This window comes from Entelurus aequoreus, linkage group LG02 (genome assembly GCF_033978785.1).
Source record: "Entelurus aequoreus isolate RoL-2023_Sb linkage group LG02, RoL_Eaeq_v1.1, whole genome shotgun sequence".
NCBI classification, from domain to species: domain Eukaryota; kingdom Metazoa; phylum Chordata; class Actinopteri; order Syngnathiformes; family Syngnathidae; genus Entelurus; species Entelurus aequoreus.
In genome coordinates this window covers 56,731,521-56,746,994 of record NC_084732.1, presented here as the reverse complement: position 1 = coordinate 56,746,994, position 15,474 = coordinate 56,731,521, and the positions used below count along the sequence as shown (strand labels likewise).

Sequence of the window (15,474 nt, the reverse complement as noted above, 5' to 3'; positions counted from 1 at the left end):
TATGTATCAAGGGAAAAAAGTCAGTAGTTGTAAATAATGTCATTTCTATATCAAATACACAAAATGCAGTAGTAGTTGATACTAATTTATGTATTAAACAAACATAATTCATCAGAATAAATGTATATAATTGAATTTATGGAGCCTATTGGCATACAATTATTGGATCCAAATAAAGTCCATCCATTTTTCTACCGCTTGTCCCTCTCTGGGTCCCAGCTGCTCTCGGGCGGAAGGCGGGGTACACCCTGGACAAGCCGCCACCTCATTGCAGGGCCAACACAGATAGACAACATTCACACTCACATTCACACACTAGGGCCAATTTAGTGTTGCCAATCAACCTATCCCCAGGTGCATGTCTTTAAAGGTGGGAGGAAGCCGGGGTACCCGGAGGGAACCCATGCAGTCACGGGGAGAACATGCAAACTCCACACAGAAAGAACCCGGGACCTTTTTATTGTGAGACAACACTAACCCCTGGTCCACCATGCTGCCCCAAATAAATTCAATGTGCAGCTTGGGTAGACTCCAGTCCCCTGCGACCCAGAATAGGACAAACGGTAGAAAATGTATATATATATATATATATATATATATATATATATATATATATATATATATATATATATATATATATATATATATATATATATATATATATATATATATATATATATATATATATATATATATATATATATGTTACTGGAAATTATTTATTTTAAGTTCTTGGTAAAAGGTGCCTTATGTTTCAGTCTGACATATTTAATAATAATATCTGATATTTTACAGCAGTTTTTGAAGTCTTTAAAGGGGATCTGCAGTTTTTTTTATTTTATTTTGCCTATCGTTCACAATCCTTATGAGAGACAAGAAGACAATGTTTTTTGTTTTCTTTTTTGCATTCAAACGTGTACAAATCTAGCAATGCAGCTAATGGGAGCAATCAATTGTACCACTAAATCACTCTAAAAATGTATCCAATACTTCATTTACGTTTCGTAGCCTGTATAGTAACCAAACTGTAGAGACATTATTATTGTAAAAGCGAACACAGAGGAACTCTTTTTCCAGCGGAGTAAGACATCGGCGTGCAAAGCCGTGAAAGCTCGCTACTGAAAGAGATAAGCTAGCTTCTACTACAACACAAATTGTGTTTTAGTTTGTAATGCACAACACTGCGATAGGACACCAATCAGTACTGACTGAAGAACATGAACAATCATATTACAATATATGTGAAGTATTAGCCTACGTTTCATGTTTTGTTTCTACACAGCTAGCCAGACAGCGTATGTACTGTAGTTTTAATAACGTGCTGTGTGTATCATGATCGATATTAAAGTTTGACTCACTCGATGGACAGTTGAGCGTTTGTCAGCTGGCTGGCGATGTTTTTTTCCAGTTTATTTGGGGAAACACTCCATTTATGTCGAAATGGCATGGCTCCAAATTTTCCCATTTATCGTGTCAAGGTCACTTTCACCTCACTCTCTCAGCTTCTGTCTGTTCCAACGTCTCACCCTTCTTTCGTGCTCACTTCTATAAGCAGCAGTTCATCCTCCAGATGTTCAGCTTCAAAAAGTTTAGGTTGTGAATCCTCATTTGTCCAAAAATAGTCGTCTTTGTTGTCTGTTATCGATTCTGTCATGATTAAAAAACACACACACGCGTTTGTTTCCGGAAGTAGGAACACATGTTGCCAGAAGTTGGACATGTGCTGCTATGAAAAAATCAATGCGCAAAGGAAATCAGTCGCAGCAATGATTAAAATGATCAATATACGGTAAATACTGTACATATTGTTATGAACGTGTCTGTTACTAGATTATATATGTACTTGCAGTGTGTATATAAAAGCTAGATGGAGGGTTTTGAGGTTGTTTTAGAGGGCTTTGAAGCTTACAACGGTGACTCCTAATAGCCGCATATTTCAAGCGTTTTTTCACCATCTTTAAAATAAAAGAATAAAAAAGACGTGTGTTCTTGTCTCTCATAATGATTGTTAACGATAGGCAAAATTCCAAAAAAAAGTGCAGTTCTCCTTTAAGTGTGCATGCTAAGAGCGTCCGCCTTCCCCTCAAGGGGGCAGTATAATACACTATCCACGTCTTATCTACCGGAAATGTAGAAGAAGGTTAACTTTTCGGCCTGTCTTGTCGTCCAGTAGTTTGTCCTAAACTTTAAAAAAAACAACTTGTTTACTAACAAACCTCCTGCTATTTTCAAGTCCTTTTCAATGGTGAGCATGAAATATACGAAGATAATTATGCCCTTTGTGGACTATAGACATGGAATGAGTGCGTGCGTGGCTCAAAATGTTGACGATTTAAACAACATATATTTGATATTTTTGTATATATGTCACAGCAATGAATCTACACGAATTAACAGCAAACTCGGACTTTTAAGTTTTACAAGGTATATTTTCATGTTAACCATTATTTTGTGCTAGTTTTTTGGGAACGTGTTCATAAAGTATTTCAAATGTACTTTGGCCTCGGCGTTAAGGGTTCACATTTACAACAACACAACATAACAATTATGAGTCAGAATGTAAGCAGATTCACTACACCATACTTTTGTTTTCATGTTAGCTTACATACATTTTTTCCCACACATATTTTTAATATTTAACTTCCTGCTTAAATTACTTTTACATTCTGTACCTCAGTTACTATTTAAGTTGTAATCAACACTGTGTAACTGTGTGGACCCTTCTTCATGTCATCATTTTTATTTTTTTGATGTTTTACTGCTGGTATAATGTCATTTATGCAGATTGTTAAATTTTTTAACTAGTGACATGTATATAATGTCAGTAATGCAGCTTTTGTTACATTTAATTGATGCATTTTTACAACAAGTAACATACACAATGTATATTATGCAGTGATTAAAAAATAAATAAATTAACAAAATAAGAAAGTGTTGCAACAAAGTAAAACCTAAGAACAAAAATGTGTAAGTGAATAAAATGAGAATACAAAATGAATACATTCGTAATAAACTTATTTGAAATAAAGATTTTAAAGAGAAATGCATGCATAATAAATGTAGGACTAAATAACTGAGAGAACCATTGTATGATGCATGATATAAACAGAACAATTCATCAATAATGAATTTATTTAGTGAATTTGAAATTGGTTTACAAAGTCCTGCAGTTGACATAATTTAAGGGTGTTGTCTGGAAAGAAAGATAGTGATGTTGTGTTTTGTTGTATTGTGTCCTAGATTGAAGATGAGTGAGGACGTATATGAAGTCCCAGAAAGGACAGAGTACCGCTACCTGGTGCAAGAGGAAGATGAAGAAGAAGTGCAGTATGTTCGACACAGACATTACATCAGCCCCTTCTTGGTGCTGTCCAGACGCTGCATTGTCCTCATCTGCATCGGTGTGCTCACTCTCCTGGTTCTGGCCACCTACCTGGGCTACCTTGCCCAAACACTCCCACCTGGCCTAGCCCAAGTCACCACTGACTGTGGTGACTACCGAGGAAGACGTGTGAGTTTTTCACGTGCCTTCTGTCTGTCTGTCTATTTTCTATTCAACTATTGTGACATGTTAGCCATTTGGTTTAGTATAATTCCAAGTCGCTGTGTTATGAAAGAAAACATTCATGTTAGCTACATGGTTGTGAAAAGTTTTGTTGATTGACAGTTAGTTGTTTTGCAACCTACATTCCATCATAGCCATGGAGAAATTAAATACTAATTGGAGGCCATTTTAAACCAAAGCACACAGGATTTTGCGCTTAGCTTTTTTACTAACAACACTGGTGGTACTAAATGAAAAAAATTAGTAACACAGACTATTTTTTAGTTTCACTGAAAACATTTAGAACTATGAACTGTCCTAGCTTACACAATTGTATAATTAACACCCAAACAACGTACAAAGTGACACACGTGCACCCTTACAGATAAACACAGTGCTATCATAATTTTTGTAGTCAAGTCTAGGGTTGGGTATCGTTTGAATTCGAACGATTCCGATTCTTTGTTTCGGTTCCGATTCCTGACAATTCTCGATTCCGATTCTTTTAAGAGGCAGGGTCAAAAAAAAGTTTACGATATTTTAAATGAGCTAGCTAACCTACAGTCTTTCTGAATGAAATAGTCTGACATTCTCCATCAATTTTAATTATATTAACTTTTTATGAACTTTACTATAAATTCCTCACAGGGCTGTTTTCAACTAGAATATAAATATCAAATCTATGAACTTGAATATAAATATTATAAATTATGAATACATTTTCCCAGGGGTACATTTTCCTCAAGAGAGCTTTATTTTTGAAAACCTCATGAAAACACATTTACACATAAGTGTATGATGCTGCAGGAAACCTCATGAAAACACCTTTACACATAAGTGTATGATGCTGCAGGAAACCTCATGAAAACACATTTACACACAGAAGTGTATGATGCTGCAGGTACTTAAAAATGTTACCGTGCTCCCACTGATGGGCTAACCTGGTGCAGAAAAGCAAATAAACAATAAGAAACAACTTGCAAAACCCAGTGCAGAATAAAATCAGAGACAGTTTTTGTTTAGGAAAATGACCATATCCGCCTTCTCAGGCAGGATGCGTGAGCGTTCTGGACAGATAGTGTCTCCTGCTGTGGAAAATACACGTTCGCTGGGTGTGGAAGAAGCTTCAACGCATAAATAGGAGAAAGCGAGATCTGACAGCAAAGGATAAGTCTTTTGTTGGTTCCACCACCATGCAGCAGGGTCGTCAGACATAAGTATCGGTGGAACGTCCTGGTACATCTGCAGCTCTCTCTCCACTCGTTTCTTGATGGACATGGAGCTCTGCTGTGACACTATGCTCTGTGCCTCTTCCTCAGCAAACAGCTCCTCCAAGGGAGTCTTCTTGGGCAGTTTGCAGGGAGGCTGTTGCTATAAAACAAAAGGTTAATCAGTATTATCACTAAAAAAGGGAAAACCTCTATTAAAGGCATGATCATTATTTGGATTTAAAACCTATATAATATCAGCTATTAAACTTACACTCTCCTGCTCATCCTCGTTCTCCTCATTTGCCTCATTCTCAGACTGCATGGTGTCCCCAACAGCTCCACAGACTTCCTCTGTTGACTACAAAGAACATAATTAGCATTTAGATCTTAGATTTTAATAGCTGAAAAGAACAGTTGTGCATGAATGACATTTCACCTTTTCAATCAGCTTTCTCTGGATCTGGTCCCAGATGGTGTCATCATCCAATTTATGTTTAAAGCATGGATCCAACACACTGGCCAGCTGGAGAAAAGCCCTGATCTCATCATTCTGTAAAACACATGTTCTTTAAATGTTTTAACAAGCCACAGGAGATTTCTATTTTTCAACAGTTTCTTTCCAGGTGCTCTGCCTCAGTCACTTACCTGGTAGCGCTTGGATAGGTTTGCCCAAACCTGTTTTTTGAGGTTTGACACGAAGACTGTGTCTCTATCTTTTACAGCCAGGTGTGCCTCAAGCTTTTTGAGGATAGGCAGAATCTGTCCGCATGTGGGACTCTTTTCGGAAGACACGCAGAGTGTTGACGTGTAGAGCACCTTCATTAGGCTGATGAAGTCCTCAGATTTTCTAAAGTCCTCCTCAGTTAGCCGAGCAAGTCTGTATGAAAAAGAATTAAGAACACAGATTCAAGTTAGAAATATTCTCTTTTTTTCTTAACAAAACACCTAACATATGCACTCCTATTAGGGAGTGCATATGTTAGGTGTTTTGTATTAGAACAGTATTAGAGTGAATGTGCTAATGTAGGGAGTCCCTACATTAGCACATTCACTCTAATACTGTTCTTTGAATTTGTATTATGTGTGTACTGGTATTTTTTGTCTAAGCTTGTCTATCTAAATCTACCTGTCTCTTTCCATATTTTTTCTCAGCCGTTGATCCAAGGTGGCTGCTTGAATTGCAGGGTACTGCTCTGTGAATCTCTCCAGCATTAGGTACAGAGAGTTCCACCGTGTTCTCACATCAAGTATTAGTGAGTGTCGGGGCAGCTCTGATAAAAACAAGAACATCAATTTTAAGTCATTTAGCAGATGCTTTTCATCCCAGGACACAAACAATACTTTTGTAAAATTGGACTCATACTAAAGTATGACTCTGCAGAGCTCATAAATATAATAAGAGATCAGACATATAAAGTCATTATGTGTCAGTGCACAACAGTTAAATAAAGAGAACTTTGTGTGACTTACGTAGAAGTTCTTGCTTCTCTTTGAGGACTACCTTGGCCATCAAGCACCTCTTCATTCACACAACAATGGCTCGGACCCTGGCCACCCACTGACTCACTGAATTTAGGGAGTATAGACTCTGTGCTGCTAGATTAAGTGTGTGAGCAAAACAGCAGAGTTTCACAAACTGCAGACGCTTTATGGCCACATCCATGTTTGCAGCGTTATCTACCGTGACTGCTATGATTTTCTCAGATATAGCAAACTCTGATAGGACATCACTTATTTCTTCTGCAACAATACAGCCTGTCTGTGCTTTGTACACAGCCTTTGTTTTTAGCACTTTTTGCTGCATTTTCCCCTCAATTATGTAGTGTGCTGGGATGGTGAGATAGTGGTCCTGTGTGATGCTACTCCAGCCATCACATGTCAGTGCTACAGAGCTGATTTCACTGAGCTCTGTAATGATGTTACACTTCTCTACCTTGTACCATGCCGGGATCAAGGTGTTAGACAGGTAGTCCCTGGAAGGTGGTGTGTATTTTGGATTTAGAGTTTTCACCATATCCCTGCAAACATAAACAAACATGTAATGTTGCTGTTACTGTTTAGCCCAGTATAAATTAGCTTAGCTCTAACCTTATTGCTTAACTAACCTAAATGTTGGCGATTCCACCTCTGAAAAGGGATGCAGTCTTTTGATTATGTATGCAGTGACCTTTCTGTGGCACTCTTCTGTCTGTGGCACCGACATCTTCCCCATTGCCGCTATGGTGAAAGGAGTACGGCGAGCACATGGCGGAGCCTGGCTAGCAGGTTGTAAATTGTCTATGAAAAAATACACGGGCTAATTTGTTAGCTGCCTCAACGTTGGCGCAAAACACATTATTTATTGCATATATATTGTTTTACTTACCGGATTCGGACTGCAGTGCAGTCTCCGAGGTGCCAGGCTGGGCATCGGAGCCAGAGGAAGGGAAGAGGCAGAGGGGGACGGTCGGCGCAGCGCGTCGAAGACGGGACAGGCATTTATATGTACTCCATGAACTAGTCGGGGTGCTTTATCATGTTTGACGTGCACCCTCCTAAGCACGAAACAGTCCTGTCGCACGTGTTACATTTCGCGGTTATTTCAGTTTTTTTTGTAAAGTAAAGTCACACTTTCGACCGCCGACGCCCGCTATCTATGCTTGAGCTTGACTGACTCGCTCGGCTATGCTAACACTTCTGGCGGTGGGCGCTTCTTCGTTGGTGTTCAGCGGCTTCTTCTTCCGGTCGGCGGACATATTTTTTTCCGGTCGGCAGGCTGGGTATCGAAACTAGGAATCGAAATTTAAACTTTTGAACGATTCCGGGAGAATCGGAAAGTTAGTCCCGGTTCCAATCGATACTCGATACAGAAGACCCGTTATTTTCAAACGGCGTGGTACACACGCAAAGGCTGTACAGAAAGAAAGGTAAGACCATAATGTTTTTTTTATTAAATGTGCTTTTTTGTGTACTACAGTTGTGTAAAGAATGCTGGTATGAGCTTTTAAACATAACCCGTTAACTGCTACCAATCACATGGTGAATAAGATACTATTTAGGGTTCATATGTTTGTAAATCTGAATGTGATGATGCAGTGCCTCACCAGACATTAACCTCACCGCACGCCACTGATTTCTTTCTAGTTCTAATATTCTTATTTTTCTAAAAATGTTGTATTGAATTAATGTGCTGGTGGTATGGTATGACATGGTTATAATAACAGATGTATTGATGTATGTTAAACATGTATCAAAACTTAAACAAAACTGTCACAAGGGCATGACTTACATAATTCTAACGAAATAGCATTTTAAAACAACATAAATGCTACTTGAATAAATTAGTTGAATTCAAATGAAAACAAGTACCAAAAAATATCAATAGAAGTGCAGATTTTTACACAAACAAAATATTATCAACCGTAATCGATGTGCCTGTTTTGTTGAAAGTGGTGCAATTGTTGCAGTACACAAAGTTGTCATCTGAAAAGTGCAGATGCCTGCGTACAGCAGCATGTATACTCAGACCCTGTATTAGTGTAGCATAACAGAAACTGTCATTCAAAGTATTGTAACATTCCAAGGAATGAAGGCACGGACACATTCCCAGTATGTCTTTCTTTATATCACAAAAATGCAGCGTTCCACAACAACAAGTTAAAACTCTGGGTCTCTTATTTTCCCGGCAACTCTCAAACAACCGTTAACCCCCACAACACACATCACTTCGCATCCATGTCTCTGAAGTCCCTGCCCCCAGTCAAAGCCATTGTAGCCCCGTAGCCAACCGCTATAAGGCCAACGAAGTATGTTTACTCATTTCATTACAATACGTCCCCTAAACGTTAAAACACTATCAACATGAATGAGCACAACATTTAGTATAGGAAACGTAGGTTTATTTACTATCAAGTTTGTATCTTTAGGGATTGAAAGGAAATCCTTGGTGACTGGCTAGTTGTTTTACTAGCAGCTAAACTAGCATGTCGCGAGAGCAACGATGTGTACACGTGACCAGGTCTGCGCTGAACAGATGCGCAGAGAGTTGATATAATGCTTGAATGGTCTGCTGACAACAATGTTTCTTTCCCCTAAATCTTACTCTATTTGATTCACTTTTTATGGATTTATTTTAAGGGTTGAAATCCGGATTTACACAAGTGCTACTGTTTTATTTTTTTCTTGTCCTACAATCTATTTTTAGTCGCAAATGCGAGTAAATTGGTCGCACTGTGGAAGCCTGGTTGATTATGCAGCCTCACAAAATCTACCCTTGTATTGAAAGTTGTTTATATATGTACAGTCGTGTACACTTGTGAATGACATAATGTCATGGCTGTCTTGAGTTTCCAATAATTTCTACAACTCTTATTTTTTTGTGATAGAGTGATTGGAGCACATACTTGTTTGTCACAAAAAACATTCATGAAGTTTGGTTCTTTTATGAATTTATTATGGGTCTACTAAAAATGTGACTAAACCTGCTGGGTCAAAAGTATACCTACAGCAACATACATTATACATTTTGGTGATGTAGAAATGTTACAATGAAATCAAATTAGCTTCACAGCATGGCCTCTTAACTTCATGTGAGTGATTATGATTGACAACACCTGTTGACTTCTCTAAACCCATTTAAATAGGGCTCATGTGATGCAGTCATTAGACTCGGTTACAAACGCGACAATGGGAAGGAAACTCAGCACAGATCTGAAAAAACGAATCATTGACTTGAACAAGTCAGGAACGTCACTTTGAGCCATTTCAAAGCAGCTTAAGGTCCCAAGAGCAACTTTGCAGACAATTGTTCGTAAGTGTATAGTGCATGGCACAGTTTTGTCACTGCCATGATCAGGAACAAAACACAAGCTATCACCTGCTGCTGAGAGAAAATTGGTCAGGATGATCAAGAGTCAACTGAGAACCACCTAAAAGCAGGTCTGCAATGAATTGGAAGCTGCTGGAACACAGGTGTCAGTGTCCACAGTCAAGCGTGTTTTGCATCGCCATGTACTGAGAGGCTACCATGCAAGAAGGAAGCCCTTGCTCCAGAAGCGACACCTTAAGGCTTATGAATTGGAAGCTGCTGGAACACAGGTGTCAGTATCCACAGTCAAGTGTGTTTTGCATCGCCATGTACTGAGAGGCTACCATGCAAGAAGGAAGCCCTTGCTCCAGAAGCAACACCTTAAGGCTCGTCTAAAGTTTGCTGCTGATCACATGGACAAAGATAAGACCTTCTGGAGGAAAATTCTGTGGTCAGATGAAACAAAAATTGAGCTGTTTGGCCACAATACCCAGCAATATGTTTGGAGGAGAAAAGGCGGGGCCTTTAATCCCAGAAACACCATTCCTACCGTCAAGCATAGTGGTGGTGGTAGTATTATGCTCTGGGCCTGTTTTGCTGCCAATGGAACTAGTGCTTTACAGAGAGTAAATGGGACAATGAAAAAGGAGGATTACCTCCAAAATCTTCAGGACAACCTAAAATCATGAGCCCGTAGGTCGGGTCTTGGGCGCAGTTGGGTGTTCCAACAGGACAATGACCCCAAACACACACAATGAGGCTAGAATTAAGGTTTTAGAATGGCCTTCCCAAAGTCCTGACTTAAACCCCATTGAGAACACGTGGACAATGCTGAAGAAACAAGTCCATGTCAGAAAACCAACAAATTTAGCTGAACTGCACCAATTTTGTCAAGAGGAGTGGTCAAAAATTAAACCAGAAGCTTGTGGATGGCTACCAAAAGTGCCTTATTGCAGTGAAACTTGCCAAGGGACATATTAACATTGCTGTATGTATACTTTTGACCCAGAAGATTTGATCTATTTAAAACGTCGATTTATACCTTAAGACTGGTGTCCTCACCTCCATCGTCTTTCACTGTTTCTGTATTAAATATAGGTGAGGAAAATATAGATGTGTTGCAATTCAGACATGGGCGGTTGTAAAATTGATTAGTAAACATCAATAATCAAATATTTATTCATTGTAAATAAAGTAATGTAGACAGTTCTAAAATTTGGCTGACTGCAGCGAACCACCTCACCAAGAGATCCGACCAGCTCCTTACTGCATTTAAGGGCACTTATGTTCCAGTTTTGCACACATTTCCATTAATTTGATATATGTCATGGAAATTATTCAGCTGTTTCTTATTACAAATGCACTGTTTTTAAAAGTTGCAAGTGATGAATGCTTATTTAGTAAAACAAAAACAAATGTAAAACGGCATCAATAAACATAAATCAAAGATGCATCAATAATCGATTTTTAATCGAATCCTAGCTCCTGGATTGTAACCGCAATCAAATAGTGAGGTGCCCAAAAATTCCCACCTCCACTATTACACATTTTCTATTGGATGACAATAATCACACAAGCCTGCGTTACGTTTCTCTATTAATTTCGATGAACTATTTAGATATTTGTCATAACCTCTTTCTAGTAACAATATCTTCCTCTTTCCTAGTTCTATTACCTCCTCTTATTACTCCTACACTCGTCTGGACTTTGTAATACTGCTTACCTTTTCTTTCTTTATTACAATTTTCCTGCCATTTTTTAAAATCGATTTTACCACACTTCCAGCTTTATATATTCTAAAGAATTCCGATACTATTTCATATATTAAATCCTGTCTTGTTTCTGAAGCTATATTATATGCTGTTTAAATGCACTGCTACAGTCTGAGCACACAGCTGTATTTACTTTAATTTCCACTGTTCATTTAACTGCTATGTAAATTGTAATTAATTTCCACCTAAAAAAACAATAACTTGTCACTAATTATTGTATTCAATACTATGTTTTCTTGTGTAATAACTGCTGAAGCGCCCACCTTTTTTTAAAAGTTTTAGATGCATCTGTGTATATTTTGACATATTCTGAATGATTTTAATAAATAAACTTTTCTATCTGATAATGATTTAAACGTCTATTCTTTAATAATTGTATATCCACGTCTGGAATGCCGTAAATCCACTGCGGTATGCCAGGATTTGGTACATTTTCATCAACTAGATTTTTTTTTACACATATCTCGTGTTATCCATTCAATCCAATCTTTGTCCTTTTTTTCCTAGAAATTTAGTAGTACTTGAAAAAATTTGCCACTATCCTCTTCCTCCATCTCGATCCAGACACAAGTCAGATTGTGCTTGCCGCCAAAAGAGTCAAGTTGATTCGCTCACAGATGCTAGCAATGACAGGCGCAGCCGCCGACCCGCAACAAAGGGCTGGCCAAAAATCAGGCAAGACCCACTTTACGGTGCTTCTGATTGGTTTATATTGTGTGGTGTCTTTCATGGTTTGTTAGATTAAGGCTCAAGGGACTAATAAGATTGGTCAGCTCAGTCAGTGACGGCAAGCCGCGAAAGCCGAAGTTTATGTTAATGAAAAAAATACATCTAGAGTAGTGAATGGGGAAATACATGCGTGAGAAATGTCAAGTGTGGCATGTGGCGTGTGGCGTGAGTGTTAAATTGCGTGAATTGCCAAGCGTGTGGCTTGGCAGCCCTGGTATTATGTAATTTCCCTTTTCATCTCTTGATCCACCAACCTGGTATGCTGTATTTGTCCGGCCCCTTATCCAGATAGGAAGATGAAGAAGAATTGGGTGAACGGGTCTTTGAATGCTCTCATTCATGCAGGTCATTGTAATCTCCGGGCATTCAATCGATCGCACCTGGACTGTTTGGTTTGTCTTAGAAGACGTTTTGCCTCTCATCCGAGTATGCTCAAAGACTTAAAGGCCTACTGAAATGAATTTTTTAAAATTTAAACAGGGATAGCAGATCCATTCTATGTGTCATACTTGATCATTTCGCGATATTGCCATATTTTTGCTGAAAGGATTTAATAGAGAACAACGACGATAAAGATCGCTACTTTTGGTATCTGATTAAAAAAAGCCTTGCCTGTACCGGAAGTAGCGTGACGTAGTCAATTGAACAGCTCCTCACATTTTCCTATTGTTTACAATGCAGCTAGAGCGATTCGGACAGAGAAAGCGACGATTACCCCATTAATTTGAGCGAGGATGAAAGATTCGTGGATGAGGAACGTTAGAGTGAATGACTAGAATGCAGTGCAAGACATATCTTTTTTCGCTCTGACTGTAACTTAGGTACACGTTGGCTCATTGGATTCCACACGCTCTCCTTTTTCTATTGTGGATCACAGATTTGTATTTTAAACCACCTCGGATATTATATCCTCTTGAAAATGAGAGTCGAGAACGGGAAATGGACATTCACAGTGACTTTTATCTCCACGACAATACATTGACGAAACACTTTAGGTACGGAGCTAACGTGATAGCATCATGCTTAACTGCATATAGAAACAAAATAAATAAATCCCTGACTGGAAGGATAGACAGAAGATCAACAATACTATTAAACCAGGGACATGTAAATACACGGTTAATGCTTTCCAGCCTGGCGAAGGTTACCAATGTTGTTGCTAACGACGCCATTGAAGCTAACTTAGCAACCGTACCTCACAGAGCTATGCTAAAAACATTTGCTATCCACCTACGCCAGCCAGCCCTCATCTGCTCATCAACACCCGTGCTCACCGTGCCACGGAGAACTTCACCCGATCACAGATGCGGTCGGTGAGACGGAGGAAGTTAAGGTGAGTTCGGCGGCTAACGCGTCTGCTATCCATCTCTGTCTTCCTGGTTGTGTTGCTGTAGTCCGCCGCTAATACCCACCTACAACTTTCTTCTTTGCAGTCTCCATTGTGCATTAAACAAATTGCAAAATATTCACCAACACAGATGTCCAGAATACTGTGGAATTATGAGATGAAAACAGAGCTATTTTGTATTGGATTCAATGGGGTACCGATACTTCTGTTTCACTGGCTACGTCACGCGCATAGGTCATCATCCAAAGGCGTTTTCAACCGGAAGTTTAGCGGGAAATTTAAAATTGCACTTTATAAGTTAACCCGCCCGTATTGGCATGTGTTGCAATGTTAAGATTTCATTATTGATGTATAAACTATCAGACTGCGTGGTCGGTAGTAGTGGGTTTCAGTAGGCCTTTAAATTGGTCAGATCTAGTCTTAGACTTAGATTGGTCAGATCTAGTCTAGCCCTGGTGCCAATACCTCAGTAGGCTTCATCAGTTCATGCTCTTAGACAGATTTGTCAGATCTATGATCTGACCAATCTAATCTAATTCACACATTTTGCCAATAGAAAGTTAAAAATGATCCAAAGTCAAAATAAATAATCGGACATTGATCCCTCCTCCTCCATCCATTGGAGGCTAGGCCCGACTGAAGTTACAAATCTCCTGGATCTAATGTATATAAAATACAGTGGTACCTCAACTTTTGAGCACAATTTGTTTCACGGCCGAGTTTGTGCCTCCGAACACTTGTACTTGCATCTTATTTGTCCAGTGTTGCCTAGTCCGCTTATTATCCGCTTATAAAAAGCAACCGGTTTTCGTAGAGCTGATTGCTTGTTTCTTTCGTGAGCTCTCGCCATACTGTCTCTGTGTAGGAACTAGGAAATCACTGTTTATCTTGCACACACACATATTTGAGTGGGAGACCGGAGAAGTCAGCTAAATTATATGTTTGTCTCTATACCAAAGGTAATGGCCGATCGTCCATTTTGTTAAGTCAAGATGATACAAAACTAATTGAAACATATGAAACACAGCATCTGCAGCTCCTCAAAATATGTATGGATAAATGTTTGTTGTTTTGATGTTTGTGGTTGCATGCTGAAGACTTACTGCAGCTTGTGTGATGTAGACAGACAGCACCGCGGGGCTGACTCACCGGGTAGGCCGTTTACAGGTAGGACATATTTTTGATAGTTAGTTTCTCTGATTCGGTCGTTCGCTTTTCTTCCTTTGCACTAACTTTCTTAGTTCGAATGGTTGGAGGGCAGGATGTCGATCTTGTGTGGTGCTCACTCGCACACTTCAACTGTCTAATCAAAACTTGTTTGTTTGTTGTGTAAAAAAAAGCAGGAACAACGTGTAACACTATATTAACTCTTTGTCGCTCAACAAACCCTGTTACAAATATTACCGACAGTGAAAATGCTTATAACAGAAGGTATGCTCGCTATTTGAGGCATAACAAAAAGCTGAGACAGATCATATTTCAAATTACTCGTAAGTTAAAGGGCTCATATCACAATTTTTTCCCCTATTTTTAAAACACTGAAAGGCTAACATGTTTGTGTAGTGACTTGTGCTGGTTACGGCAAACAAACAACAGAGCATTTTCCTTCATTTGGTTTCATCGTTGACATGATATTGTAGCACAGCCAGTTTTAAATTGGCTGACTAGCTCAAGGATGTTTGGGTAAATGTCTACTATATATGGATAATCCGCTGACATCACACTTGAACAACATTCCAAACGGACTGTTTAGAGGAAGTGAGAAGAAAAGCAAGATTGTTTTATTAATATCTCTGCAATGCCTTCACGGCTGGATTTCAAGTTTTCGGGATTTATGCAGATCCCAAATGCACATAAACAGCTACTACCAGGTAAAAAAAATGTTGGTTTTGCAAAGGTGGCCCCTTTATTAATTAAGGTACTCGTAAATTGGGATACCACTGTATAGTATGAACGTCTGTGTAATTTACATGACATTATGTTTGTAAACTTGTAACTGCAGCACCACACGGTGACGTTATTGTTTTTCTACAAGCAAGACAGCTTATGCGGTCTGTTTTCAGTAAACGTAATATATGAATGGA

General features: G+C 39.0%; 1 protein-coding gene across 1 annotated transcript in view; it reads left to right on the top strand.

The window, feature by feature from the left end:
• Window positions 1–2,122: 2,122 nt before the first annotated feature.
• si:ch211-71n6.4 (para-nitrobenzyl esterase) overlaps window positions 2,123–15,474 on the top strand; it is a 63,000-nt gene continuing 49,648 nt past the window's right edge. The window contains exons 1-2 of the mRNA XM_062029620.1: window positions 2,123–2,245; window positions 3,241–3,511. Of these exons, the coding sequence (XP_061885604.1) occupies window positions 3,248–3,511 (264 nt within the window). The 5' untranslated portion in view covers window positions 2,123–2,245; window positions 3,241–3,247. The remainder of the gene's footprint in view (window positions 2,246–3,240; window positions 3,512–15,474) is intronic.